General features: G+C 37.1%; 1 protein-coding gene across 1 annotated transcript in view; it reads right to left on the bottom strand.

The window, feature by feature from the left end:
* The window catches only part of LOC138735780 (eyes absent homolog 1-like), a 254,304-nt gene that overhangs the window by 101,710 nt on the left and 124,719 nt on the right, over window positions 1-27,875 (bottom strand). Inside the window, exons 7-8 of the mRNA XM_069884202.1 lie at window positions 2,986-3,068; window positions 995-1,175 (exon numbers count right to left, since the gene is read on the bottom strand). Coding sequence (XP_069740303.1) covers window positions 995-1,175; window positions 2,986-3,068 — 264 coding nt within the window. The remainder of the gene's footprint in view (window positions 1-994; window positions 1,176-2,985; window positions 3,069-27,875) is intronic.

The following is a 27,875-nucleotide window of genomic DNA, read 5'->3' as shown; positions in this document are numbered from 1 at the left end:
CCAAAGCAACCATTTAAATTCAAGAGCAATGATACATTCTCCGCTGCTTTTATTCCTCAGACCGATAGTATTTCAGGACGTTATAATCACCCAGGTGTAATAATTCTTTCTGAAGTTACAATTTTCAAAGAATGTCAATTGTATTCAAATTTGTAAAATAGTTTATTACAATTTTACTGGAGAAATATAATTTAATATAACACCCAAATTAACCTGCAATTAAACATTACGCAAAAGATCAAACATGATTCCACTTTTAATTTTAGTTATCTGCTGCAATGTAGGATATAGGATATTTCTCCTTCCATCATACCCATCACTATCCTTGTTGAATACAATTTAATGATCCATTTACAATTGGGAATGGCATGCTATGATGGAAAACTGAAATGGTCATATTTATTTGCAGAAGCTAAGAATGGGGTTGTTCCAGGTACAGGTGGAGGAATGATGTATTCTTCTGCAGGAGAGGTGACTGCTGCATTTGCCTGCAGGAGAGAGTTTGGGGTGATATTTGTAAGGAGAATAGGGCATTTATCTGCAATGACAGAAAATTCACTTTATTACTTTCAAAGGGAACTGACAGTGATATGTTAACTTGCAGAAAAAAAATACTTCAAATTCACTTCATTTAAAAAAAATGACAAAATGTTTACTTCTAATAATATATTACAAATTCGATAACTTGTTTTGGGCCTGTCATTTGTTTGCTGAATGTAATTTTAGACAAAAACAACCTCCACCCCATCCATGTCTCACAGGGATTTAAAGAATATTATAATTTTAAAACATCTTATCAAGATGTTTACCATTATGATTTTATGGAGGAACGAATCTGTGGCACATATTCTCATTATTTCTTTTGATGATCGTCATTTTCTATTCTATTGAAAGGCTCTTTGCATTGAGTTAATTTAGTTTAGGTCTATGTCCAGAAGTAGCAGATAAGAACCATTGCTTCTGGCAGAAATGAAGATTTAACTCCTGCACTTACCTGACATTGACTCTACGCTTGTTTGATTGGTTAGAGCGATCGGTGGTTCTGGGATCTGATAGGTCATTCCCGAAATGGCTGATGGACTTATGCTGTTTGCTGTTACATAGGGAGAGCTGTATGGGGAGCTGTAATACTGTGGATACTGCCCTTGTGGGAATCCTGGATATGTAGTGTATTCCTTGGAAAACAGAAACAATCAACAATATGTCACATTAAATATTATTGCTTTTCTGAATTTGAAAAGTGTTTAGAGCCCAATGCCACAAAATCTATTATAGGTTTCAAAAAGGACTCTCATGACAGAAATCAGGCAGAATGTGAGATAAGATTCAAGCATTATCCCTGCTAATCTACACAGAGGTTTTCCCAAGTCAGACAGGAGTTTCAAAAATATATATTTGGGCTAGAACACATTAATGGGACCTAAGGGCATTTGATTGGAATGCTGACTAAAGCATCCCATATGGATACCACATTGTCAAGCTCAAGTATTGAACTGGAGTCTCGGAAAAAATTGATAAAATTGACAGGAGTGTGTGGAAAGCAAAAGTATGTGATTTCAATTTCTTTGTCTTGTCATTTATAAGAATGGAGGTAAAAACTCAAAGCTGGAGAAACTCGGCAGGTCAAACAGTGTACTTTATATCGCAAAGATGAAGATACATAGCCAATGTTTCAGGCTTTAACCTTTCATCAAGGTGTTAGCAAAATGTAGGCGGGAGCACAAGCCCAAAACATTGGTTACATTATCTATATCTTTGCTATATAAAGTACACTGTTTAACCTGCTGAACTTCTCCAGCATTGTGTTTTTACTTCAATGCAGCCTTTTGTGTTTTACTACTAAGAATGGTGGAACTGTTTAAGTGCAGAATTACCTAATCATTTGTAAAGAATCTGATTGGTTTTGTTCATACTGTGAGAATATGCTATTTGAATGGCTACAGATGAGTTTGGGACAATGTGGGGGGGGGGGAAGAATATCATGTAATAAATGTTCTGAGCAGCATTGGCTATCATTCAGGAAATAAACTTTACACATAATCCCAAGATGCAGCCATTCTTGCTTCCCCCCCCTCCCCTCCATCCACCCCTCAGGACCCTGCTCAATGTTTATGGACCCCCTTCTTTGTGAAGCTATCGTTTTGGTTTCTTCCATACTTCTCTCCTACCAACTACATAAAAACATTTTTTTTTTTAAATGTGTTACGTGAGATGAAAAGAAAACAAGCCTTTACTTAAATGTGCTGTGGCTCCCAAGGGGTCTGTAGGGCCTACACTGAGAATGGCTGCTCTACATTACTGTTAAAATAAGGTGATTGGCTGATTCAAGCAGATTATAAATACCAGAGGCTTGTTTGCTTATTGCCTTCCTTCATTTTTAAGAAAAGGTATCTGAATGAAGATGTTTTAACTCTCTCTAGCTTTCCTGGCCCATGATCATGTTATCTGTGACTGCCGAAGGAAAGAAATTGCCCAACAGAATTAGCTTTAACATTTCTTAATGATTCTGTATGGGCTCTGAGATAGAGGATATTTTTACAGCTATAAAAGCACAATGAGCATGGAACCCTCAGGTTTTCACTGCCTGCTCAAAATAATCAATAGAATTGTTATATGGTGTAGTGGCTACATCCTTGGTTTAGAATTCTTTGGATTTTTTTTGGTATCTGTTCAGCCATATCCAATAATTGACAAGAGGTCATTTCAATGTAGATTGGGACATCTAAGGACTACTTTGGCACAGAGAGTGCTCTTAAGTGCACCATTAAGAGGGCTACATTAGCTCTTTTCCACACCTGCCCCTTTCAGTACTTCTTGATGTAGAGTCCTTTCTCAGGAGTTATGTTTCTCAATGGCTCATCAAAGTTCAAGTGAATGTTTATGAGTTTTATTATTTGTAGCTAAGTGTAGATAATATAAAATTAGTCTCTGAATGATTACAACATTGCCTTCAAATATTTTTGAATTGAATGATATTATTCATACCTGTTGTGCACTGTTAAAGCCTGTCGAGCTGGTGATTCCATTGTTTCCCTGATAAATCCCTGACGTTGCCGTCAGACCACTACCTACAGTATATAAAAAACAACACATCCAGTTACATTCAGTTTGCAAAGATAAATGACAAATTAGTATTCATATTGTGATAACTCCACACAAATTTCTCCTGTTCATTATACCCACTTTAAGCCTGCTTTCATGGATTGAAACAACTGGTGACTTAAACTATCCAAATCAACGGATAGCACAACACTGTTACAGCACCAGCGATCCAGGTTCAAATCCAGTACTGTCTGTGCATTCTTCTCATGTCTGTGTGGGTTTCCTCCCACCGTTCAAAACCTTATGGGGGTTGTAGGTCAAATGGGTGTAATTGGCTTATGAGCCAAAAGGACCCTGTTACCATGCTGTATGTCTAAATCTAAAAAAAAATCATGAGATAACTAGTGAATGTTAAGAGAAGCAAAAGAAAAAAAAAAATACAGAAAGACATAATTATAGACAGGAAGATATACAAATCAAGTGATAGATGCATAGGCTTAAACATTGATAGATTGGTAAATGGGCAGTTTTGTAAACAGGTGAAATGGTTTATAAATGAATATGGATCAGATTTATGGACTGACAGGTGAATTACATCAGCCAGATAAACAGATGGTAAGGCCTCTAGATATAAGGGTTAATGGACAAACTATGTAATGACAAGTGTGTGGTTTTAAATGTAGACAAGGTTACAGGTGGGTAAGTTGACTGCTGCCATGATAAATTTACAAATGGATAAAGATTGATATACTGTACAAAAATCTCAGTTTTTTGATAGTCTTTTAAAAATGCATGATACCATGCTGCCAAATGATAGGGAATATGGTTTTATTCATGCTTTAAAAAAAGACAAACAATTTTCATCCACATATTAAAAAGTGATCATTTGCTCAATGTATTCTTTTCATCTTATCACAAAGCATATGTAGATGGGGAAGATTGACTTTTTGTTAACACTGGAATGAATAAATAAAGAATAAATGAAGTAAGATGTAAATTGGCATTCATATGGGATAGAACAGAAAGGGAATATGGCAAATAGATTATAGTTGAAGCACGGCATTTACCGATGAACGTTTAAGCAATGGGTAACATCAGGATAAAAAATGAAGTTAGCTTCACTGGGCCCTGTGATTGGACAGTCTGTCAACACTCACTATTAAGGCTTGCATGAGGTGCACAGTTGCATGCATCCTTTGGACTGATCCAGGATCCACAACATTTGAGAAAAGAATGTCCTACATTTGAGAAAAGAGTATCCTACATTTCTTCCCCTTTTCTGGAGATGCTGGCTCAGATTTTAAGGTGAAAGACTCTGGTTCTAGATTTTCCCCATAAAAGGAACCCTCTAATCATTTTATGCAAACTGATTGGATCAACCTTGAACTTTCTAAAATAATGGCATTTTCTATTTTAACCCGTCATTTTGGTGAATTTCTACTGAAAGTCTTTTGAGAACATTACTTGTGCCTCTGGTTCCACAGCCAGTATTTGGAGCAGTACTCCGATTGAGATCAGATCAGATCAAAGCTTTGATTAACTAAAGCATTCCTTCCTCCCTTTTAACCTCCAATTGCCTTGAAATGAAAGTCCACATTTCATTTTTTCCAAATGTTTTTGTGCTGATGTAGACTAATGGACAGAACTGAATTGATAAACTCTGACAGAGATGGCCAGGATTATACCAAGAATGACTGAAAAAAAAATACACAGAGATGCTGAAAGAATTCGGCTGGTTTTGCAGCATCCATAGGTGGTAAAGATACAATGTATTACTGATATTTTGGGCCTGAGCCCTTCCTCACAGTACAAGCAAAAATAAGGCAGGCATCTCAATAAAGACTAAGGTGAAAGAATGAGAGGGGGAGGAGTCCAGACCAACAAACAAAAGGTGCCCTTTTTGGATAGGAAAAGTGAGAAATTATTTTGGCTCTGTGAAAGGAGAGAAAGAGAGAGAGAGTACTAAAAGAGACAGGGGATGAAGATGGGGGGCTGTTTAAAAGAAACTAGAGAAGTCAATGTTAATGCCATCCAATTGGAGGGTGCCAAGACAGAAGATGAGGTGTTGTTCTTCCAATTTGCAGGTGGTCTCAGTCTGGCAGTGCATGAGACCGTGGACAGAAAAACAGGGACACATTTGTATCTTGGTAATGCAATAAAAATTGGAGATCATGACAAATGGACGTGATCCATGTTTTCATGTTCATACAGCTTTTAAGTGGCCAGATAAATGAACAGATTTAGAATTTGATGGAAATACAGATTGTTTTAAAATTAATTAATTTAAATAGAAAAGGCTTAGATAGAGATAGATGGACAGATGCTCCAACAGATTGTGGATTAGTAGAATTACATTTTGTTAGACTTACAAACAGACAGATGGGAAAACATATTAATTATACATTAGTAGCTGGACAGTTTTACTAATCCAGAGATTCATAGCTTGACAGGTGGTGAGAATTATTGATTAACCAATGGAGATTGACAGATGGAGAGATTTAGTGATTAACAGATGGTTAGATTTAACAAAAGGCTTACTTCCAAGTGACTATGTTTATTATATTGTTATTGATGGACACATTGATAAACATTTGAATAGCTTTTAGAAAAATTATAGATAATTACAGGTGAAGGCCATTACTAATGAAAATTGGAAAAAGGGATGCCTGCATCTGACATGAAAGAAAAATGTTATAGATTAGCTATAGGGGTAGTCAACCTTTTAATTTTTAATTTAGACATGCAGCACAGAAACAGGCCATTTCGACCCAAGAGTATGTGCCGCCCAATTAACCTAGTATGTACTCGTGGGCCGAAATGGCCTGTTATCATGCTGTATGTCCAAATTAAAGACTAAAAGGTTGGGTGCCCCTGAATTAGCAGAAAGACAATTTTATGGATAATTATATCATTGCAATTGTTAGAGTATTGACACAGCTACAGATTGGTTCAGTTATGGATTTACAGATGTGCGTTAATGATAACTTCATTGATTATAAAATGTATAAATAATTGTAAGGTATCAATAAACTAACACTGGATTACCAGTTGCTAATTAACTGTTGAAGAGATTCATGTCTAATAAATTCACAAAAGAATTGATTGATGAAAGGGCTTTTAATTAAGAGGTATATCCCAAAAGCATTGGGACCAATCTTTTGATGGAAACCACACAGATTTCCGATAACTGGGCTATTAATAAGCAAAGGCTTTGGTATCTCTGTTTAGCTCAGAGCTAGTATGAGATAACTTGGCTCTACTAGTGGAATTCACATGGTAAAGACACAATGCTGGTCAAACAGTGTACTTTATGTAGCAAAGATAAAGATACATAGCCACCATCTTGAGCTGATCCCTTCATCAAGGTATGAAAAGACATCAGCGGGTGCCCAAACAAAATGGTGGGTGGGAGGGGCAGGAGAAGGAGCACAGTCCCAAAGGCAGGAAGTACTAGGTGGATAAGGAAGGGAGGGCACACAAGCAGGGGAGGAGGAATGGCTTTGTGAATAGAGAGGGAAGTGGGTGGCGAACTGGAGAAAAGAAGGGAAAGGGAAAGGAAGGAGAATGGAGACTAGGCTAGCAGAAACCGTTGCACCTGGACCAGGACTCTGCTGGAAGAAGTAACCACAGAGCAGCAGAATGTGTGCATTTGGTTGAGTTTGTAAATGCATGTGATTTATATTTTATCTTCATAGATAGATAGAGTCTATCCACGTACTCCAGGTGCGGTTGCTGTAGAGAATTGTATCGGAGTTCAATCCACAGGTCTATAAGAGTGGCAAAAGATCACCAGAGTCTCCCTCCACCCATCGACATGATCTACTAGAATCGAGGTCTGAAGAAGGCGCGCAAAATTGGTGAGGATCCCTATAACACCTCACACACCATCTTTCAGCTACTCCCGCAGAACTATCATCACGAGGTTGAGAAACAGCTTCCTCCCATAGGCTGTGAGAATGCTGAACAAACAAAGGAACTGCTCACACTAACCATTCGACACTTTCATATTTACTAAACAAATCTAATTATTTATTTATATATTTGCATATTTGTCCTGTATACAAATTGTTTATATTTGTGATATGTCTGGATGTGTGTCTGCACATTTTCCACCGAGGGCTAGAGAACGCTGTTTCATCGGGTTGTACTTCTTCAATCAGATGATAATAATCTTGAATTGAGATTTTTTTTCCAAACTTAACACTGTATATACAGAAATTCCAAATGTATGGAAATGTTAACTAACTAATAATGATAACAGATTTGTAACACTAAAGTAAATGAATAAAGCTGCACACCTTCATCTTTGGAGTTATAGTGTGGGTATTCACATAAATAACCTATTTCAAAGATTTCTGTTGGTTTGTATTAAAATCGTTTCTGTTTAATTTAAACTGCAAATGTTAATTATATGAGTGGAAGAATGATCTTGCAGAGGCTACTAAAGACCAGAAACTGAGGGATTCTTTTTAGTGTGTGCTGTTATTGTTGAAACACTTAGTTAACGAAAGAATTTCTACTGAAGTTAATCCATCTCTTGTAACTGTTTCTCTCAGTAACTACTCCATGGTATGATCCTTAAAAATGCCTCCAAATTTGTTGATGTATTGAACAAAATGTAGAATTTTAGAATAGCACAAGCATTCAAAACTAGCCTTGCCAAAACTGGGATAATGAACAAATGCGCGTATATCTCAAGGACATTTTATGATCATGGTGACCGCATCTTCATGTTAATTGATATTATCAGTGCATGTAAACAATCACAACTAAATTTCTTCTTACCTTTGTTAATAGACAATCCTTTTAATAAGCTTCCATATGTATTATGTAATATTATGTAGTAACAAGGGGCAGTACCTATTTAGCCTCCCAATCAGGGTGATGTGAAGCCATGGTTTGCAGATAGTGGATGGATTTTACAAGCAGATTCTATAAATCGGAATTTATGGTTCTAAAGCTAAAAACGCTGGACAGACAAATCTACTGATCAATGGCCAGGGTCACCCGTCCGGTATGGACACTGCAACTGAAGAAGGCAACATAACTATGGTGTCAGCTTAAAGATGGATCTTTCACTGAAGGAGAGCAGGGGAGGCAACAATTACAATTCAGAGGGTCAGAGATCATGACAGATGGAGAGACATGATTGTCCACGCCGAACAACAGGGCACCTGAATGAATGAATGTATTATGGTATAATTAACCCACATTAAAATCCTTCTTAAGGAGATTTAATTTTGGTATGGGCTTTGCATCATGGATTGAATTGATCTACAGTACCCCCCCCCCCCCCCTTAGCTATGATAGTTACTAATAATAACAAATCCTCCTCATTTAGGTTGTCTAAGGGAACTCGGCAGGGATGTCCCATTATCCTCTTGCTATTTGATCTAGCTTTAGAACCTCTGGCAATAGCCCTTAGAGACTATTATGAGGTTCAACAGATTGCCAGAGATGAAGTAACTTGTAAGGTTCCTTTGTCAGATACCAAAAGATCTATCCAAGTTATGTTGCCTGTGTTTTCTCAATTAAGCTCTTTCTCTGGATAAAAATGAAGCCTTCATAAAAGTGAACTTTTTCTAATTAATATGCAGGTACCTATCTACACTCAAATCCCATTAAAGATTGTTAGAGATAATTTTACGGGGTTAAAATTACAAAAAGATTTATATAAACTCATTTTTTCTCCTCTATTCGAGTATGAGAGATCGTCTCCTTTGTCACTATCTTTAATAGGTTGTATTAATGCAGCTAAATTGATAATATTACCTGTTTTTATATTTATTTCAACGATTCCAGTTTTCATCCCAAAATCTTTTAATAATAAACTCAAAAATTTCTTCCTTTATTTGGAAGAAAAAGACCCCTAGAATTACTAAATTTCATTTACAAAAATTGAAAAAAAATGGAGATATGGTCTTACCTAATTTTAGATTTTATTATTGTGCTGTTAATATTCACTATCTAACTTTTTGTATTTTTTATTCTGATAAAGTGGATAGTTCATTATGGACAGATTTAGAATTGTGCTCTATTCAGTGGCCTCTTTATTGGGTGCCCCACTTCCATTTAGCTTTTCCAAGATCAATAGGAATATATCTAATCCAATACGCAAACATATATTGCGAATCTGGTTACAATTTAGGAAATTGTTTAATTTTTAAAAAACTTTGTCTTATCTGGTGTTATCTCTCATAATTATTTTTTCGATCATCAATAATTGCTGAATTCTTGTCTCTATGCAACATCAAAATTATTGTTTCTTTTGCAAATTTATTTAAGGAAGATTTTTTAATGTCTTTTGTTCAGCTTGCAAGTAAATATAACTCACCAAATACTCTTTTTTTAGATATTTACAGATTAGAAATTTCTAAAATACCATATTACTAGATTTTCCAGTTGTACATCCACTAGATTTAGTTGATAATATTTTTCAATTGAATCCTTCTCAGATAGGATTAATTGGAATTATTCATGATAGATTATTAAAATTACATCCAGTACTTCCTGATAAGATTAAAAAGGCTTAGGAATTAGAACTTGCAAGACCCTTATCTGAGGATCTATGGGACAAGATTTTTAAACTGATAAATACATCTTCTATGTGCCCGACATTCATTAATCCAATTCAAAATGGCACATCATGTTCACATGTCCAAAGATAACTTGGCTAGTATTTTTTCAAATATTAACTCTATTCCTAACAAATGCAAATCTGAAATTGCTACATTGTCATACGTGTTTTGATCTTGTTTTGATCATCCTTAGAAAACAATTGGAAATAAATTTTTAATATCTTTTCAATTATACTTCAGGTGGAGCTACGACCCAATCCAATTACTGCTCTTTTTGGGGTTATTGACCGAGTCATAGTGAGTTTTTCTGTACCTGTTTAACAGGTTGTGGCCTTCTCTCTCTATATTGTTGGCAACAAGAGCCGTCCTATTCAAATGGAAAGACTCTAGACCTCCAACAGTATTTCAATTGTTTTCTCATATTATATCTTGCCTATGCTGAGAAAAAAATTAGATATTATGTATTTGATTCATCAGTGAAATTTGAAGATACATGGTGACCTTTTATGTCTTATCTTCATATGATATAAATGTTTCTAATGTGATTAGATGTATTTACTCTTCCAGATGAGATATAGTCTTACCTTTGTTTTTTGATTTACGGTAGGAACCAAAAAATACAAAATATACGTAACGCTCAGGATAAGATGCTCAGCTGTTTTTTTTATTAGAGTAGGTCAGGAGGGTTTTTTTATATGATACTTTTGATGTTTTTAATTTTCACCCATTGCAGTGGAGGGGGGACCAAGTTTATATTGTTTGGTCTTATCTATATATCTATATAGATATATCTATACATACATCTATATAGCTATATATATTTGATATTGTATTTTCAGTTTCATTCTCTTTTCTTCATTGTATTTTATTTCTTATAAAAACCAATAAAAAAGATAATCCTTCTGATATTCATTAGTCCATATAGATCCTGCCAAATGCTATCATTCTGAGTTGATCCCTTAATTCTGACAATATCAATTATTGACCTGAAATTGGTTAAAGTATTTAGTGGGGGGAGGGGAGTTAATAGTGCAGGGTAAAAAGCAAGGAGGGTAACATCAGATGGTCCATGCTTGCAGGGCCTAATGGCCTCATTATTTAATTCCAAGGTTCAATGCTTTCTTTATGATAGCCTTTCGGCACTGTTAGAAAATGCACATGAAAAGATTAATAGTTTTGTTTTATTTTGGGTGTTGAAAGCCTTGATTCTCCTTACATTGATTGATATTTACATTAGATGTTCCAATTAGTATTTAACTACCTTTCCATGAGCTCAAGTTCATCTTTAAAGAATGAGAAACAAGGTATTCTGCATACTGTAATTAGCAAGCCACTAACAAAACAGTTCATGTTAACAAAGAAAAAAGGATTTTTCCCCCACTTAATCTGAGCCTTAAATGGTTCCAAGGGTGGGATTGGATTTATCCTTTACAGCTCAATTATACCAGTGACTGGATTGACCAAAGAAAGACAAGGACTGAAATGAAAGAAGAACCAGATTATTTCACCCAACTGTATTTAAAGACATGTGGTACGAAGAAGAAATAGAAGTACAAAATATCTAAAATAGCGATTTGAATAAATAACCCATCCATTTACTGTACAGTAACCTCTATTCTCGAATGTTGAATGGAGCCATCAACAAAAAATTATTGAGTCTTACTAATAACCTTGTCATTCAGTTATTGGCCACACTCCTACCTTCTGCAGCATGCTGCAGAACCAGAGATTTGGTCAGTTTTGCAAGTTTTCCACTACAAAGAGGAGAAGAGGGAATGTAATGTGAAATCTCTGTGAGGCTGCTCACAGGAATAAAAAAAGATGGATGGTGCTGTCATTAGCCTCGTTCTTTATAGGGATAACACATTTTGCAGCTTAAGTCTGTGCCTGTCTTTTTCACACGGCGGGAAGCTGAAGAATTCTATCATTGTTTGCCTTGAGACCCCCCCTCCCCCCACCCAGTTATGTTGCTTATTTTACCTAAAGTCCCTTAAATGAATTTTAAATGGTTGGAGGGGACAGCTGTAAAACTTTGAGTAACTGGGTTATCCTTGCAAATAAAGCCCTAAAAAAACCCCAGAACAACTACAAAACACCTCGATGGCACGTGGCCCTAAAGCCCCTTTGCCAAAAAAACAGGAAGCATGGGCTTTACCTTTGTATAAACTCTTCTTCCTTCAGGCCCCAGTAGGCCTGTTTTGTCTGAATTATCACATGCAAAATATCTAATTCTTTTCTTCTGAATGGAGGGCAGAGGAAAGGAGGTAGCTTTATTGCTGTAAGGCAAAATCTTAATAACTGATACCAAAACAAAAAAGCCCTTGTATCTGTTAGCTGGGAAACAAAGCAGGCTGGAATTTTTTTTTAACTCTTAACAATGTCACTTCATATAGATCCATCATTCTTTATTAAGTCTGTCAATGAGAGAACACAGCTTCAGGCAACCAACACTAAAAAAAGAACTTGAATGTTAAAAGTTTATTACCTGTACTCAAGCAATATGATACCCAGCTTTACTCACACAACCTCAGTCTGATGCCCTGCTTGATTCTGTGGGAGTTGGAGATAACTCCAATGCCGAGGAATGTGAACATTAACAACAATGAAAATAAAACTAATAACTGCCAGTGATCAACACTGAACGACAAGGTACATTCCAGAATGTGTTCAGTACCAAATTCATTGAATAAATGGGACATTGTATATAGATGGGAGTGTCCATTAGACAAAAGAGTGTCATTACTTACTCATGTTTTGGACACTTGTGATTTACAACTCTTTTCATGTAGCAAGGCTATACATGTAAAGCATTAATCATTTCTATGGAAATTCTTTTGGCCTCCCTCCTCATAGGCTATCTTCGAATTGAAGCAGGGGACAAATAACTGTTTATAAGGTCTCTAAGCAATGCCACCGATTAATCGTTCATGCTGTGTGAAAACATATAAGCATGATAATTTCGTTTTGATATTTTATTGTTTTTCTTTCTTCAAGCAACCATCCTCACCTTTTGCTCTTTGTCTCCTCCCCCACTGCACAATGGGTGAAAGCAGGGCCCGACTATCTGGTGAATTATACATATACAGTAATAAAGTTACCCCCAAGCATTCTGTGGCATTTTATTGGCAATATAAATGGTGTTGGGTACGGAGATACAATTTGCAGGAAAACTACTGAAAATAATATGTTCTGCTTCTAGAAACAAGCTTTTTTAATTCTGGTAAACAAAAGTGAATAGAAATTCAAATCATTCCAGTTTCATTCACGGTGAACTTGTTCCAAAGAATATGATTGACCTCAAGGTAAAAAATATTCAATAAAAACTCCCTTGCCTTAATGCTTGTTTCACAGCCCTCAAGTGACTTATCAAAAGTTTGTCCAGTTAAAAACATACAAGGACATTAATCCAGCACTGAGGGGCAGGAAGGAATAGGAAATTAAGCAATCAAGTTTAGCATATTTTTACTTCAAGTTTCATGTCAAGATTTATGTGTATATGAGTTGCTTGAACTAACACCTGCCTCACATCAAACCAAAAATAATTGAGCTGTTGGAACTGGTACCCATAGACATTCTCAATTAAATATTAAAAAAGATTGCAATATTGTAGTGCCTTCTATAAATACAGGATAAATAAAGCACATTGATTTTAAAATCACTTTATAAATGTATGAAACATGACAGACATTTAGCACACAGTAAACATTCAAAAGCAACTACAAAATGAATGATCAGAACCATCCGTTTTGAGTTTGACTGAGAGCATATGATGACCCAGGGACCAGCCATTCTCAACGGAGCCCCATTGGCAACCACAGTGCATTTAAGTTGGGGGGGGGGGGGCGGCGACAGAATGAAATCTTAAAAAAATTAAAATGTTTTTTATGTAGTTGGTAGGAGAGAAGTATGGAGGAAACCAACTAAACTTGACTGCAGACTCTGAAGGGGGCCAATAGCCAAAAAATGTTTGAGAATGGCTGAAGACATTGACAGCTTTTGCACTAACCTCATTTATACTTGTGCTACACTAATCTTCTTTCCACATTCCCATCGACTCTCCTAAGATTCTACGATTCAAATACATACAAGGGGTAATTTACACTGACTGATTATCCTGGCAACCCACACAACTCTGGGATGTGGAAGGAAAGTAGAACATCCAGAGGAAACCAAGATGGTCACAAGAGAACATGCAAATTCCTTGCAGTCTCACCAGAGATCAGGAAGGACCACAGGCTGTGAGAATAGCTCTATTGGCTATGCACCAGTCTGAACAAGTAAACGGGGTCTAAATTTTTACAAACTTGGGTGCAATTTGGCATCTTTGACAGTACTTTATGCCCTCTATGCAGTGATGCAATATCAATCTCAATTGAACATCCTAGTCTCAGAAGTAGATAAACACATCTTTCTGACTCAGAAACAAGAATGCAGTCAATGTCAACATAAATTTTCAGGAAGGAGAGAGAGAGAGAGAGAGAGAGAGAGAGAGAGAAAACAAGTTTTGGGTGGAGAGTTTCAGTTTGTGGTCCCAAATGGTTGTAATTTGGTAAGGTGAAGATGCATAGTGAAATTAACTATATAAAAATGGAGAGTGTGAACATGGAGGATGTTGTATTGAGGAGGAAAAATAATAGAGCAGAAGCATTTAAATATTTTATTTTTGAAACTTTGCCATGGGGAGCCAAAGACAGACAAAGTTGTGGGAAACAAGGAGATGCAGAAGGGGCTCAGTGTAACCTGTATACCGGCTCCAGCTTCTCATTGTTTGCTGAAGAGCCCAGTATATACTGTTTCTGTGTTTCTTTTGTCAGTAACGTTAGATTACCTGGATGGACAAGAATGTATCTGAGGAAAGACATGGCTTAAGAATCCAAGATCAGTTGAAGTATATTGGGCATGGATTTTGGGGAATGGGACGGTGACAATCTTGAATTGAGGTAACTCAAGCATACTTCACCAGTGAAAGGAAGATAGCTTGGTGAAATATGCTTCAGACATTAAGTTAATTGAGGGAACTGTCAAAAACAAAATCTAGCTCATGCATTTCCATGGCAGCTTCAGATTACTTCATCCTGGGAGTCAACATCTCTGAGAATCTGTCCTGGAGCCTCTACACCGATGCAATCATGAAGAAGGCTCGCCATCTGCTAATAGTTAGTGAGGAGTATGAGGAGATTTGGTATGTCACTGAAGACCCTTGAACATTTTTTTTTATGTACAGGTGTACCGTGGAGAGCATTCTCTCTGGTTACATCACTGTCTGGTACAGAGGTGCCAAAGAACAGGACAGGGAAAGGCTATAGAAAGTTGTTAACTTGGATAGTGACATCATGGGCAGCAATCTTCACATCCATCGAGGACATCTACAAGAAGCAGTGTCTTCAGAAGGACACCCGCCACCCAGGCCATGCCCTCTTCACACTGCTACCATCAGGGAGGAGGTACAGGAGCCTGAAAACAAGCACCCAATGGCACAAGGACAGCTTCTCCCTTCAGATTTCTGAATGAACCATGGTCACGACTTCAGTTTCTCCTATTTTCTTGCACTAATTATTTATTTTGTAATATAGTTTATAGCAATGTTTTCATTGGAATCCTGCCACAAAGAAACCAATTTTGTGACATGTTCATGACAATAAATTCTGATTCTGATTACTGTCTATTTTATCATCTGTGGCTATAAAATGGGATATATCCCATCAGCTATACATGGTAGTCCTAGAGCTATGGCTAACCAAAAATAATTGTACAGTACCTTCAAACCACACAATGAACGATTGGCAACTAAACCTTCTACTCAGGCAATGATATCTCCTTAAAAATGGGAGAAAACATTAGTTAACTTTTTATCATTATATACATGAAGTGACTTGGTAAAGTGGACAAGCTATCATCTTTATTGCACACTTGCTACTTTTCAACAGATCATATTTGAAAAGTAATTCAGTGACCATTACCTTAACCAGCTCAATATTTAGTTCCTTATTTGATTTCTAGATTCGCCCGCTAAAAATGCATTACCAGTTGATAGCATTAAACCTACTTCTGGGTAGCAATGCAATATTGAACACAACACTGAAGTTAATGACTTTAATGGAATGAATTGCTTTAGTAGAATTTTAATGGAAACAGCCAGCAAATGAATATCTACACAATTATATTTATTACTGTTAGTGTGGGACTAATTGAAATGACTTGTGTATGGAACTCAATATTTTGCTTCCAGCCTTTTCTAGCACAATTAAAATGAAGCCAACGTTAACCAAATCCAACAAGAAATCATTTAAAAACCTTACTGCTGCTTATTTCAAGGGAGTTTTAAACAGTGAAACGTACAGGTGGATTTTCTTTTAAGTACATTAATTTTGTCATCGGAAGAAATACTAATGAGAAACTTGGTCATAGCCCAATCCAAACACATTTAAAAGTATAAAATGTGATTCTGTTTTGTCCTGACCAGAATTTCAGTAGCTTCACATCACCCTCATACTCAAAACCAAACTCTTGAATTGGCAGTACCATTTGTTTCATAATTGTGCACAAATAGGATGGATTATCAAAAGTCATTCTCTTGTCATTCCAACAAAGTGTTTTGAGATTTGTCAAATTATGCTGCTGTGGAATTAACCTTCACTCTGTGGCTTGATACGTTACTGATACCATTAATGGTGCTGTTCAAAGAAAGTCAGAAATGTGTAAAGAGAATTATTTTCTCTAAATACTTTATTTTCTTTCCCAATTCTTCGTCCTTGCTTCTCAAAACCTTTGAACGAAAAAGTGAACTTTCAGCATTTTATTCTGATTAGAACTCGTTTAGACTTCACTTAAGACGTCAGATTTGTAGAAGCAGATAATTATTTTAGTCAATGAAATGATGCTCAAAATTAAATAGGAGATAAATACAAATTGATAGTCATACATATTCTGTTTGCATTTTCACTTTCATTTGTGCTATAAAAGTATTTAATGTGGATATTGACAAATAAACACATCTTTACCTCTGTTGAGAAGATAAAGTTCAAATTATTTTAAAAAAAGGTAACCAGTTCAGATAAATGCCAGTGAAAGCACTTGAAACATTTATGACCAATATTTGAATAATATAAATTTGAAAGTAATTTAGATCAAGTTGAAAAATGACCATTTTCATCAGCTATTGCATTGCAGCTAAAAATTTATTCTTTGTAGTGGCCTGTGTTGTGAAGAGGATAAACTATTTTAAAGTTATCATTTGTGCTCAGAGAGAGAATATTGTATTTACTATGTCAAGGTATCTTAGCTCAGGAGTAACTTTCTTGATTGTGGTTTTAATTTAGGAGATATGTTCTTTATAATTTCTGAAGCAGCTTATGAAAAGTGCAATGATAGAAAGCCAAATTGGTCTTGTTGTGGTTTATTGCCCAATTTGGATAACCTGGTTCTCATTTCCCACATTTGTATTATAACACTGTGGCCGATAGTGTCACGGGAAACAGGCACATTTTCACGGCTATATCGAAACAGTAAAGGTGATTATTTCTGCTACATTTACAGTTGACCCATGTTTGTTTGAACACTTTGGAACCTGATGGGGTGATTTTCTGCAGTGATTTTTTACCCTGCTGTTTAAAAAGAGGGTTTTGACCTCTGGTGAAGGAAGCAGCTGCTCTCGTGCTGCGCTCACCACCATTGCAGTCTCAAAGACTGTGCCAAATGAGAACCATGTGTAGAGCGAGAGGCCAAGAGGACACAGGAGTTTATGGTGGCTTTTCTTTTAAATTATCAATGGCAGAAATTTAGCTGTTGCAATAAGTTATAAAAGGACTTCAGAAGGTATCTGGAGATTGGATACATGGGGAGAAGGTTGTGTACTTATGTGAACTTTTCTACTTGGAAAGAGAGAGCAATCTCCTTTTTGTTAAGGTCAGAGTTCATGCTTGTAGAGCTCCCAAAGTCTCCATAAAAGACAGGATTTGAAACAGGCCTGCTGTGAGAAATTGATAGATCCCACGAGAAAGATGTGCCTTCTCCTCCTGAGGGTGGACCTGCAGTTAGATTTTTAAGAAGGGTTAATATGCTTTTAAGTCTCTTTACAAGATATAACAGGATAGAAATTCATTGTTGGCCAGAAGCAATAAAGGACTGCTGGAGATAAATTTATACCCAATATCTCCAGAGGGAAAGGGTTTATTCTCAATCAGGGAGCATGTTTAATTTCAGTCATAACTCTACAGAGATGCACTTTCAGATCACAAGATACAAGATTGAGGCAGGAGTATGTAATCACCAAACATAAACACAGTTGTTCAAGCAGAATGCAGAGTAATCAAACTGGCCTTCCAGTTTGAATCTCTAATATCCAAAATAAAATAATTTTCAGATCTACTGCTTGTGTTTAACTTACATCTGGAGAGAAATTAGAAACGCTATTTCTCTTCATTTTGTTTATAGGAAACTGGGGACAAAGCAGCAAATTTGTAGTTTATTTGGATCAAGATGAAAAATGATCATTTTCATCAAATATTGCATTGCAGCTAATAAACTATCCTTTGTAGTGGCCTGTGTCATGAGGAGGATACAATTATTTTAAAGCTATTAGTTCCATTCCTCTGGTGGTATGGGGGTAAAGCAGTGGTTTTCAAACTTCCCCCTAAACTTGAGAACCACTGCCCTAGACCCAGTTGTTACTGAAAATATTTTGCTTGAGAAAAATTGTCATGGGCCCATTTCCTTTGGAGTTCTGAAACCGTGCACATAACGAGTCAATTAGGTATGATTAAAACAATGCTTTTCAAACTTTTTCTTTCCTCCCACATACCACTTTAAGCAATCCCTTGCTAATCACAGAGCAACTATGGCATAGGAATTGTTTAAGGTAAATGTGAGTTTTGAGTGGCAGTTTGAAAACCACTGGGGTAAAGGAAATGATGAAAATAGGGAGTGTGAAACTGCTGTGGAATTAAAGATGCGATGAATATGATATTTGAACTTTTGGGTGTGTCTTGCTACCTACATCTTGGAAATAATTCAGCACAGAGGTGACCAGATATAGAGTCACTGTAATGCCATCCTTTCACATGCCTGGAGCCTAATTCTTTTAAAAAGTTCAATTAGTTCACAGGGTGTGCAACGATGTAGCTGTTATTGATGTGAGGAATGCACATACAGATCCTGAATCACCTCCCTTATGGAAATGAGGCAAAGTTTCAAATCGACCTGGTCTTCATTGTACATTTTTATTTGAGTAATTCCTGTTCCAATTCATTGAGGAAAGGATGATTGATGTCAAAGAAGTGCGCTGTGTGGTTCCAGTTATTTAAGTCCTTGGAGTATATTGTGAGACAGTGAAAAAAGAAGTGAAATGTCAACCATTTATAGTTTCTCCGTTTTTATTTTTAATGAAATCCGTGGAAATAAAAGTTAGCATTAATATTAAACAGTCTGCCTGTGCAATGTCACTTGCTTTATAACAACACTGCCAGGGACATGGTGGGATTATTTCATTTATGAGGCCTTTAGATAGTCACTCAAGGAGGCAGAGAATGATGGAGTCCTGATGCGGGTAATTGTGTAAAAAATTCAGCATGGATGTGATTGGCTAAAGGGCCTTACCTGTTGCAACACAACTCTATGACTCTATTGTGATAATTAGCAAGATTGACTGCTTAGCCAATTTATTGATATTATAAATGATTGATGTCAGGGGTCCTCCTTGAAGTTTAAATGTCTGATGTTGGAATAGACATAGTGCACATCTCTGAGTTTACTAGATCCTTTTGGTTGATTCCTATGAGGATAAAGTTACTTACACCATTTCATTCATAACCACAGCCAGAAATGTGAACTGTGGACAGGATGGGCCAAATGATCTTGTGTCTTGTAAATTTTCTGTGTTTCGATGAATGTAGGCAATTCAGCCCATCCTGGTCACACTTGTTAAAAGATGATCTATTCAGGTTGATGTCTGTAGCTCGCTCATAATCTCATATAAATTTAAATTTAGACACATAGCACGCCCCATGAGCTCATGTTGCCTAATTGCACCCAATCGATCTTCAACCCCCAGTACATTTTGAACAGTGGAAGGAACTGGAAACATCCGGAGTAACCCACACAGACACAGGGAGAATGTACAAACTCCATACAGTCAGTGCGGGATTCGAACCCCAGTCCCAATCACTAGCGCTGTAAACATGTTGCGCTAACTGTACACTAATTGTACTGTCCAAACTAAGAGTCATGATTTAGAAGTAACCAATGCCAGGAGTGGGATTCGAACCCACGGCTCCAGGGGAGACTGCGACCTGAACACAGTGCCTGAGACCCCTCGTCCATCCTGACCACACCCTATGCTCTAGCATTCCAAGAATTCTTCCAAACTCTACTTTTGTGATGAGAGTTTCTGCCTTCGACACTCTTTCAGGCAATGAGTTTCAGGCCCCTAAAAGTCGTCCTCTTTAATTCAATTGCCTTAATTCCACATACTGCAAAGGGAAATAGATCCTTCCGGTTCACCATTTTACTTGCTCATTATTTTTTTTAACCATTCAGTAAAATCTTTCCTTAGTTTTCTTTGCTAAAAACTAAAATTCAAGATTATTATAATCTGACTGTACATATACAACCAGACAAAACAGCATTTCACACTGGACACATGCCATATATTGCATAGCAAATAAAAATCACATACATATATAGTGTGTATATATATATATATATATACACACACACACATATTTATACATGTATATAAATGTATGCATATATGTATGCACATACTGTATATGTGTGTATATACAGTATATAAACATACATATTTCTATTTAAGTGTGTATAGAAATGTGTATATATATATGTATGTAAATATATACAGTAAACATACATATATATTTCTATATATACGTGTGTGTATATGCACACCACATTATGGTTTTGACATTGTGAGATGACTTAAACAACTTCTTATCTTTGAATGAACCAGCGCAATCAACAGACGTTCAGCCAGTCGAGCCACTGCATCACACCACCAGTGAAGTGGCTTCAATCCTGATCTCAGCTGCTCTGTGTGGATTTTGCATGTTCTCTCTTTAATCCTTTAAGCACAGGTGCTTCAGTTTCCTCCTAAAATCTCAAAGACATGCAGATTGGTGGAATAGTAAGCCACAGTGAACTACACCAAGTTTGCAAGTAGATGGTAGAATCTTTGTGGAGCTAAGGAGGGAGAAGGGAGCATTTTTAAAAAAATGGGAATAATGTAGGATTAGCATTAGTGGGCTGTTGATGCTTAGCATGGCTCAGTGGGACAAATCATCTGTATCTGAGCGATATCTCTCTATGACTCCATGTGGATTGTCATTGCCCTTGGTCCATCATAATTACTGTCCCCTGATTCCAAACAAATGCCTTTATGTGAACCAGATTCGCTTATAGTTTTGGTGTCATATTTTGACCACAAGGTGAACTTAGACCTTACATCCTGCCATCATAAAACTGGCCTATTTCCACATCCAAAATATCTTCCGACTCCCCTCCACCCAAACCGCCCATCCTCTAATTTTGAACTGCCTCACCCATTCCCTCTCCAGATCCAACTTTTCCAAAGTACTCCCACTCTGCCTTCCATTGACTCCCACTGGAGGAACAGAGAAGGTAAGTAGACACACACTCCAGACATGCTTGGATGTGGAAGCTTGTGCTTGTGCTCTCCTGAGATTGACAAGAGTTGAATTCCTGAGCAGTTCCTGAACAAATGTGGACTCATCCCAAAACTACTGGTATGTCCTGGCTGCACCCAATGACCCTGAGTAAGGCTATGTTTTAACTTTGTATGAAATCTGAAACAAAATCAGAAAATGCTGGAAAGACTCAGCAAGCAGCATCAGTGAGAAAAAAAGTTAAAATTCAATCTGAAACATTCTCCCTCCATAAATGTTGCCCGTCCTGCTGAGCGTTTCCAGCATTTTCTATTTCTGTTTTAAATTCTCAATCGTATTTCTAAATTCCACCAGCATCTCACCTCTCACTACCCATGAAATGTCCTCGAGCCCAACAATACTGAGATGTCAGTGCTCTTATAATTCAAATGTTACGGGCCCAGATGACCCCAAAACCCAGCAGCAATAGAAATTCACCAAGACAAATGGTTACTTAAACAAAAGTTACTTTTAATTTTCTTTAAACATAAAAACAGGATCAAACTTTAACTTATTACTATAAACTTAACCTAACTCTTCTAATTCTAAGCGCACGTGTATGTAAGGTGTACAAGTTCAGAAAAGTTCTTTGATTCACAGTCCAATCTCACTTCTCAGTCCTCCAAATTCACTGGTATCAGACAATTCTTATACTGTGCACAGAATTTAATTCAATTTATGAATTTTCACCAAGCTCTGGTGCTTAAATATATTAATTGGTTACTGCTCAGGAAGGTTCTTGATGGTTTCAGAGAGAGAGAGAGAGAGATGTTGCTCACTGGGGACACACAAAATGATTCCCTCTGATCAGTCACTTTAGTGTCTTACCAAAGAAACTTACTCCGTCAGGGTTTTCCAAATGATAACCTCTTCTTCTGTAGATCACCACAGAGTTCTTTTTGTTTCCCTTATTTCAGGTGAAACACTCTAACCAGCCATTTCTTCTTCTATGGACAAGAGTTCTCAACAGGCTGAACTCAGAACTCACAACCAGTCTTCAAAACAAGGTTTCCACAAGCTGCCAGCTTGCCATGACTCCAGAAACCAGCTCTCTCTCTCTCTCTCACAGAGAAAGTCTGTTCTCTTCTCTCTCTCCCTCTCTTTGCTTGCAAAACTACACAACCTTCTTAGAACAACAAAATGAAACCAGACAGATTGTGGCACCAGACCCAAACTTCTGAGTCCGTTCATCTGTTGCTTTTAAAACAATAATCCATTACTCCACAGCATGTCCAATTAACACCTACTTGTGAAGTCTCCTGAGCTGGGTTTTTCTGTTTGCATCTCCTTGTGAAAACCTTCAGCAAAGCAGTTTCCACTCTTTTTACAAAAGCCCTGGGCCCAGAGTGCTGATTTGAGCAGAGCTCTTGCATTTTAAATGAGATCCATTTCATGAAATGTTTGTGTTTGTTTGTGACTGACACTAAAACCCCACAATCTATCTCCTCCAAGAATATATTTATGTATTATAAAATATAATATAATCCATCACATAAGCCTCTCACACGCCCTCAATATTCAACCATCAATGCACCAACATTTGAAAATTTCTCCTTTACCTCTTCTCTGCTTCTTGAAGAGACTTCTTAAAATGTAACAACACTAACCAGCATTTTAACTAATTATCCCATATACTGTGTAGGATCTGGAAGACTTTACGTTGGTAAAAGTATAGGTGGGTTGCCAATTAATTCACCAGCATCTTGAAATTAACAATCCCAATTGTCAGAAATAAAACAAGAAAGCCTGCAGACACTGTGGTTGGAGTAAAAACACAATGCTGGAGAAACTCAGCAGGTCAAACAGTGTACTTTATCTAGCAAAGATAAAGATACATAACTAAAGTTTCAGGATGGAGCACAATGTATGACAAAATGTAGGCAGGCACCAGAATGGTGCCCAACAATTTTTATTCCAATTGTCAGACCTAGTTCTGATGAAAGGTCGTCAATCAAAAATTAACTGTTTTCACAGATGCTGCCTGCTTTACTGAGTATCTCAGCATTTTGCTTTTTTGTTACAGATTTCCGACATCTGCCTCATTTTGCTAATTAATTGCAGTTGTCGGATATCTGATGGGAACCCTGTAACTATTTGCTCCTCAACAAAATGCTCTAAAATCAGATTATCTGGTTATTTTCACACTATATTGGCCCATCAGAGGATAGGAGTAGATTATAGAAAGAGAAAATGAGGGTTTGGAGAGGGTGATGAAGTGGTTCACCAGGTTGTTGCCTGGATTAGGTAGATTATTAGTTCCCAGGAGAGGTTGTATAAATTTAGAAGAGAGCTTTGGAGGTTGAGGGGTATATTGAATTATGAGAGGCATAGATAGGGTGGATAGTCATAGTCTTTTTCCCTAGGCTGAACTATCAAATTCAAGCAGGCATGGGCTTACACTGAAAGGGAAAAGTTTAACAATTTGTGAAACACGTTCTATCTGCATAGAAAGTGGTAGGTGTCTGGAATGTGCTGCCAGGAGAGGTGACGGAAGAAAATACCTCCGTCATGTTGAAGAGATATCTAAAGAGATGCATGAATGGACAGGGAAAAGAAAGAGACTATATTCAGGCAAATGGGATTACAGTAATATCCCTGGTATCTGGCACCTATGAAGATTACGGGTGCCAGATATGTGAACTTTCCGATTGCTTGAGACACACTCTTACACTTGCATTAAGAATAAACTGTTGGAAAAAAACCCAAAAAACAGTGTAAAATGTTAAGTAATTTGAAAAATAAATCAGTAATTTAGTCCTTAATTATGTAAAGTTCACTTTAATCAGGTAATTCCCACAATTTACAAAATTTAAATGTTAACCCCATGGCTGGTGCTGTAACAACGTGGCGTTAACCGCTACACCAACCATGCCACCATCATAATTATCCTCCCCTCCCTCATGTTCACAGATAAAGCTTTACTAACATAATACTAATAAATATAAAGACTCTTACTAGGCAGAGATAGGGGGACACTTTGGGAGAGTCGCCCCAGTGGTGAGAGCGGCATCAACCGGCTTTTCGTCCAGGGTGCCGCCATTTTACTTTCAACTTCATTCAAATAACAGGTGTGAACAGGGCACAACTGGGGTGCTCCACTGGCTGAATGTTTGCTCCCATCTTCATCAAAGAGTTATGTGTTGCTTCAGAGAACATTTGCTTTTATAATTTTAATTTTTTATTGAAACATTTATTTATTTTAACTTTTAAAAATTTATTTATTTCCTCAGTTTTTTTGCCAGTTGCTTGGGTTGCCGGTGGCTTGAATTCTGGATACTGGGGATTTTACAGTAGTTAGTAAACATTATCATCAGTACAGTAAAGTAAAAACACAATGCTGGAGAAACTCAGCAGATCAAACAGTGTATTTCATATAGCAAAGTTAAAGATACATAACTAATGTTTCGGGCTTTAGCCAAAAACATTGGTTATGCTTAGTTATCTTTATTATATTAAGTACACAGTTTGACCTGCTGAGTTTCTCCAGCATTGTATTTTTACTTCTGCACACTTTCATGTTTTACATTATGGTCAGTATATTCTTGATAGATTGAATGGCCTGATCTTTACGCTCACAGAAACATTTTGAAATCAAGATGAGTTCAAAGGTGAGTGGAAATCGGTGTTAAGACAAGAAGCAGAGTTTTGGATGATCTCAAGCTTTCAAGAATAAAATTGGAAGGACAGCAGGAAGTGTGTCGGCAAAGTCAAACCTGGTGCAGGGTTGGTCCCATGGATGTGAGCGTCCTATTCAACTAGCACTGGGTAACTTAAGATGACTGAAACGGAAATTAATTCAACCCCACACAAGCATTAAGGTGAGAGTAGTCATTTTATCATTGCAATCGGAAACTGTTATTGAAAAGCTGAGAGTTGTTATCTATGACATTGTACACCTGGTGTTATGGCACTTTTGTTCAATGATGTTTAATTTAAATCCGCCAAGTGGAGGCATGTTGAGCATCATTATTCAGTGTTTGTGTGGCTGTGAATTCTAAGCAAAAAAAATGAAACCAAAAATCTGAGTTGGTATCATGAATTGATCAACATATCTCCTAGAAGAAGCTTTGATCTTCATTAGATTAGTCTTATTTTCAACATGGACTTACTTTTCCCTGTTTACTTTGGGGTGTAGCTGGGATTATTGGTTTAATCTGAATTGAAAGTGTGCTCCATCTTCAGGAGTAACTCTGGGTTCACGAGGTGCAGCTTGTCATCAGTGAAGCTGCAACAACTGAAACTTGTGCCTCTCTAGAACATTTTATTCTAAAATAGTTACATTTAAGATGTTGTTTCCAATGCCTTGGCTGATTAAGTATCTTAGCCACACAGATAAAGATAAGTTCCACATTGAGCTCAAATCATCCCCAAATGACGTTCTGCAGGTGTTACCTGACCACCTGAATATTTCCAGCAGTTTCTTTTTATTATTATTGGCCTTGATGCTTATTGGTCAGATTTAAGAATAGGAAAACAGATGTGAATTGCTTTTCTTTATCAATTTTCATGATAGACATTCAGGTGTAAGACATTCAGGTGCCTTGGCTGGATTTGATGTGGTCTATTGTTCTACATGAAAACCAGGTGCCAATGTGCATTGAAACTACTCACATGAGCAATGAGTAGTCATCTATTTTAGCATATTTGTCTGAGGAATAAATGTAGGGGATAACATTTGTGGTACATAAGAACATAAGAAATGGAAACAGGAGTAGGCCATCCAGCTCATCAAGTCTGCTCCACCATTCAATAAGATCATGGCTGATCTGATCATTGACTCAACTCCACCCACCTGCCTTTTTCTATATCCCTTAATACCTTTTTTATGCCAAAAATCTATCTAACTGAATATTAATATTTAATGAAGTCGACTCAACTGGTTCGCTGCATAGAGAATTCCATAGATTCACTACTCTCTGGGAAAAACAGTTTTTCCTCATCTCTGTCTTAAATTGAGGCTGTGTCCCCTAGTTCTGGTCTCATCTATCAGTCCTGCCTCTATCTTATCTATCCCTTTCATAATTGTATATGTTTCCATAAGATTTCCTCTCATTCTTCTAAATTTGTGTGAGTATAATCCCAAATGATTTAGTCTCTCCTTGTAGGTCAAACCACTCATCTCCAGGATCAACCTGGTGAACCTTCTCTGGACTGCATCCAAGGCCAGTATATTCTTTCTCAAGTATGGAGACCAGTACTGCACACTTTATACATTTGCAGCATGACCTCCCTGCTCTTGAATTCAGTTCCTCTAGTGATGAAGGCCAACATTCAATTTGACTTCTTTGTTAAAAAAAATGCAATGGGATTTTTTTTCATTTGTAGATGAGAGGAGATGTCACTTCAATAAAATGCTACCAGTCTTGAATCATAAATATATTGCAAGGTGTTAGTAGTTGCCACTACTGGAGATATTGGAGTAAAAGTTTGCCTTTGGCCCTTGGTGCTAAAATCCTCTCCCAATGTTTAGTTACCAGTGATTTCAATGGAATCAAATGTCATGTGTAAGTACTACAGGGCTCTCTCACCTAATTATCTCCAGTCACCAAGAACAAATTTCTCTCTCATTCATTCCAACCCAATATATTGGATGGGATGTGGGTGACAGTCACCATTATACACCATTAAACTAATTTCAAAAGTAATTGGGGACAGGTATTGATGACATGTTCTAGAAACTGTTTGTAGTGTAGATAGCATCTATGGAAAGAGAAACCAAGTTAATGTTTCAGGTTAGAAATCCTTTGGCAGATGCCAGAGGTGAAAATATTTCCATGGATTCTATTTCCACAGATGCTGCCTAACCTGCAGTGTGTTCCAGTGTTTTTTGTTTTTGTTTTAGATCGTCCAGCATCTATAGTTTTGATGGTTTTCATTTAGTGTTGTAACCATGTTAAGGCACCTGGTTTTTTACGTCAGGTCACTTGTCTGAGTGCTACTGGCATCATGTAACCCAGTACAACCTGTCGCATGGTCGGGCGGTTGGTGACTAAACTGGCACCCCCACCAAGCTTGCCTGGTGCGGAGGGTGGCTAGACACCCTACAGGATGAAAAACAAGACCTGACAAAGGGCGGATTAACCCTCCCATCGAGTCAATGTGCGTGAAGCACGAAAAGGGCATCTCTTGCATCAAAGCTTGGTCTGGCCATTCATTGCAACAGAACTTACCCCAGAGGTCTTGGACTTCACCATGCCACTGGATCCGGGAAGTGATGTCAAGAAACTGGGTCTGGACTTGTGCAAAGCTCAACTCACCTAAATCCATTCATGCACATGCTGTTCCTTTCTGAGGAGAGGGGTATTCTCAGATCAAACCCCACAAACTGACTGAAAGGAATCATCTTATGGGATGGATACCCAGAAGGAGTTCTACTTGGTTATTATAGATGCATGTGCCTCTGTTTGCATTGGGTAGTTAGAATTTTATCTGGTTTTCTGATGTGGACAAAATGTGCTTTCATTTTCACAGTCATTTACAATAGAAACAGTAAAATGCATATTTTCATTTAGGCAATAGTTTTGTGCAAACTTCATACATGTTAAAAATTAAATTTTAGGTTTCAATCAAAAAGATGGTG

Source organism: Narcine bancroftii, chromosome 6, assembly GCF_036971445.1.
Source record: "Narcine bancroftii isolate sNarBan1 chromosome 6, sNarBan1.hap1, whole genome shotgun sequence".
Taxonomy (NCBI): Eukaryota; Metazoa; Chordata; class Chondrichthyes; order Torpediniformes; family Narcinidae; genus Narcine; species Narcine bancroftii.
The sequence above is the reverse complement of the archived record's forward strand: the minus strand, read 5'-3'. Positions and strand labels throughout refer to the sequence as shown.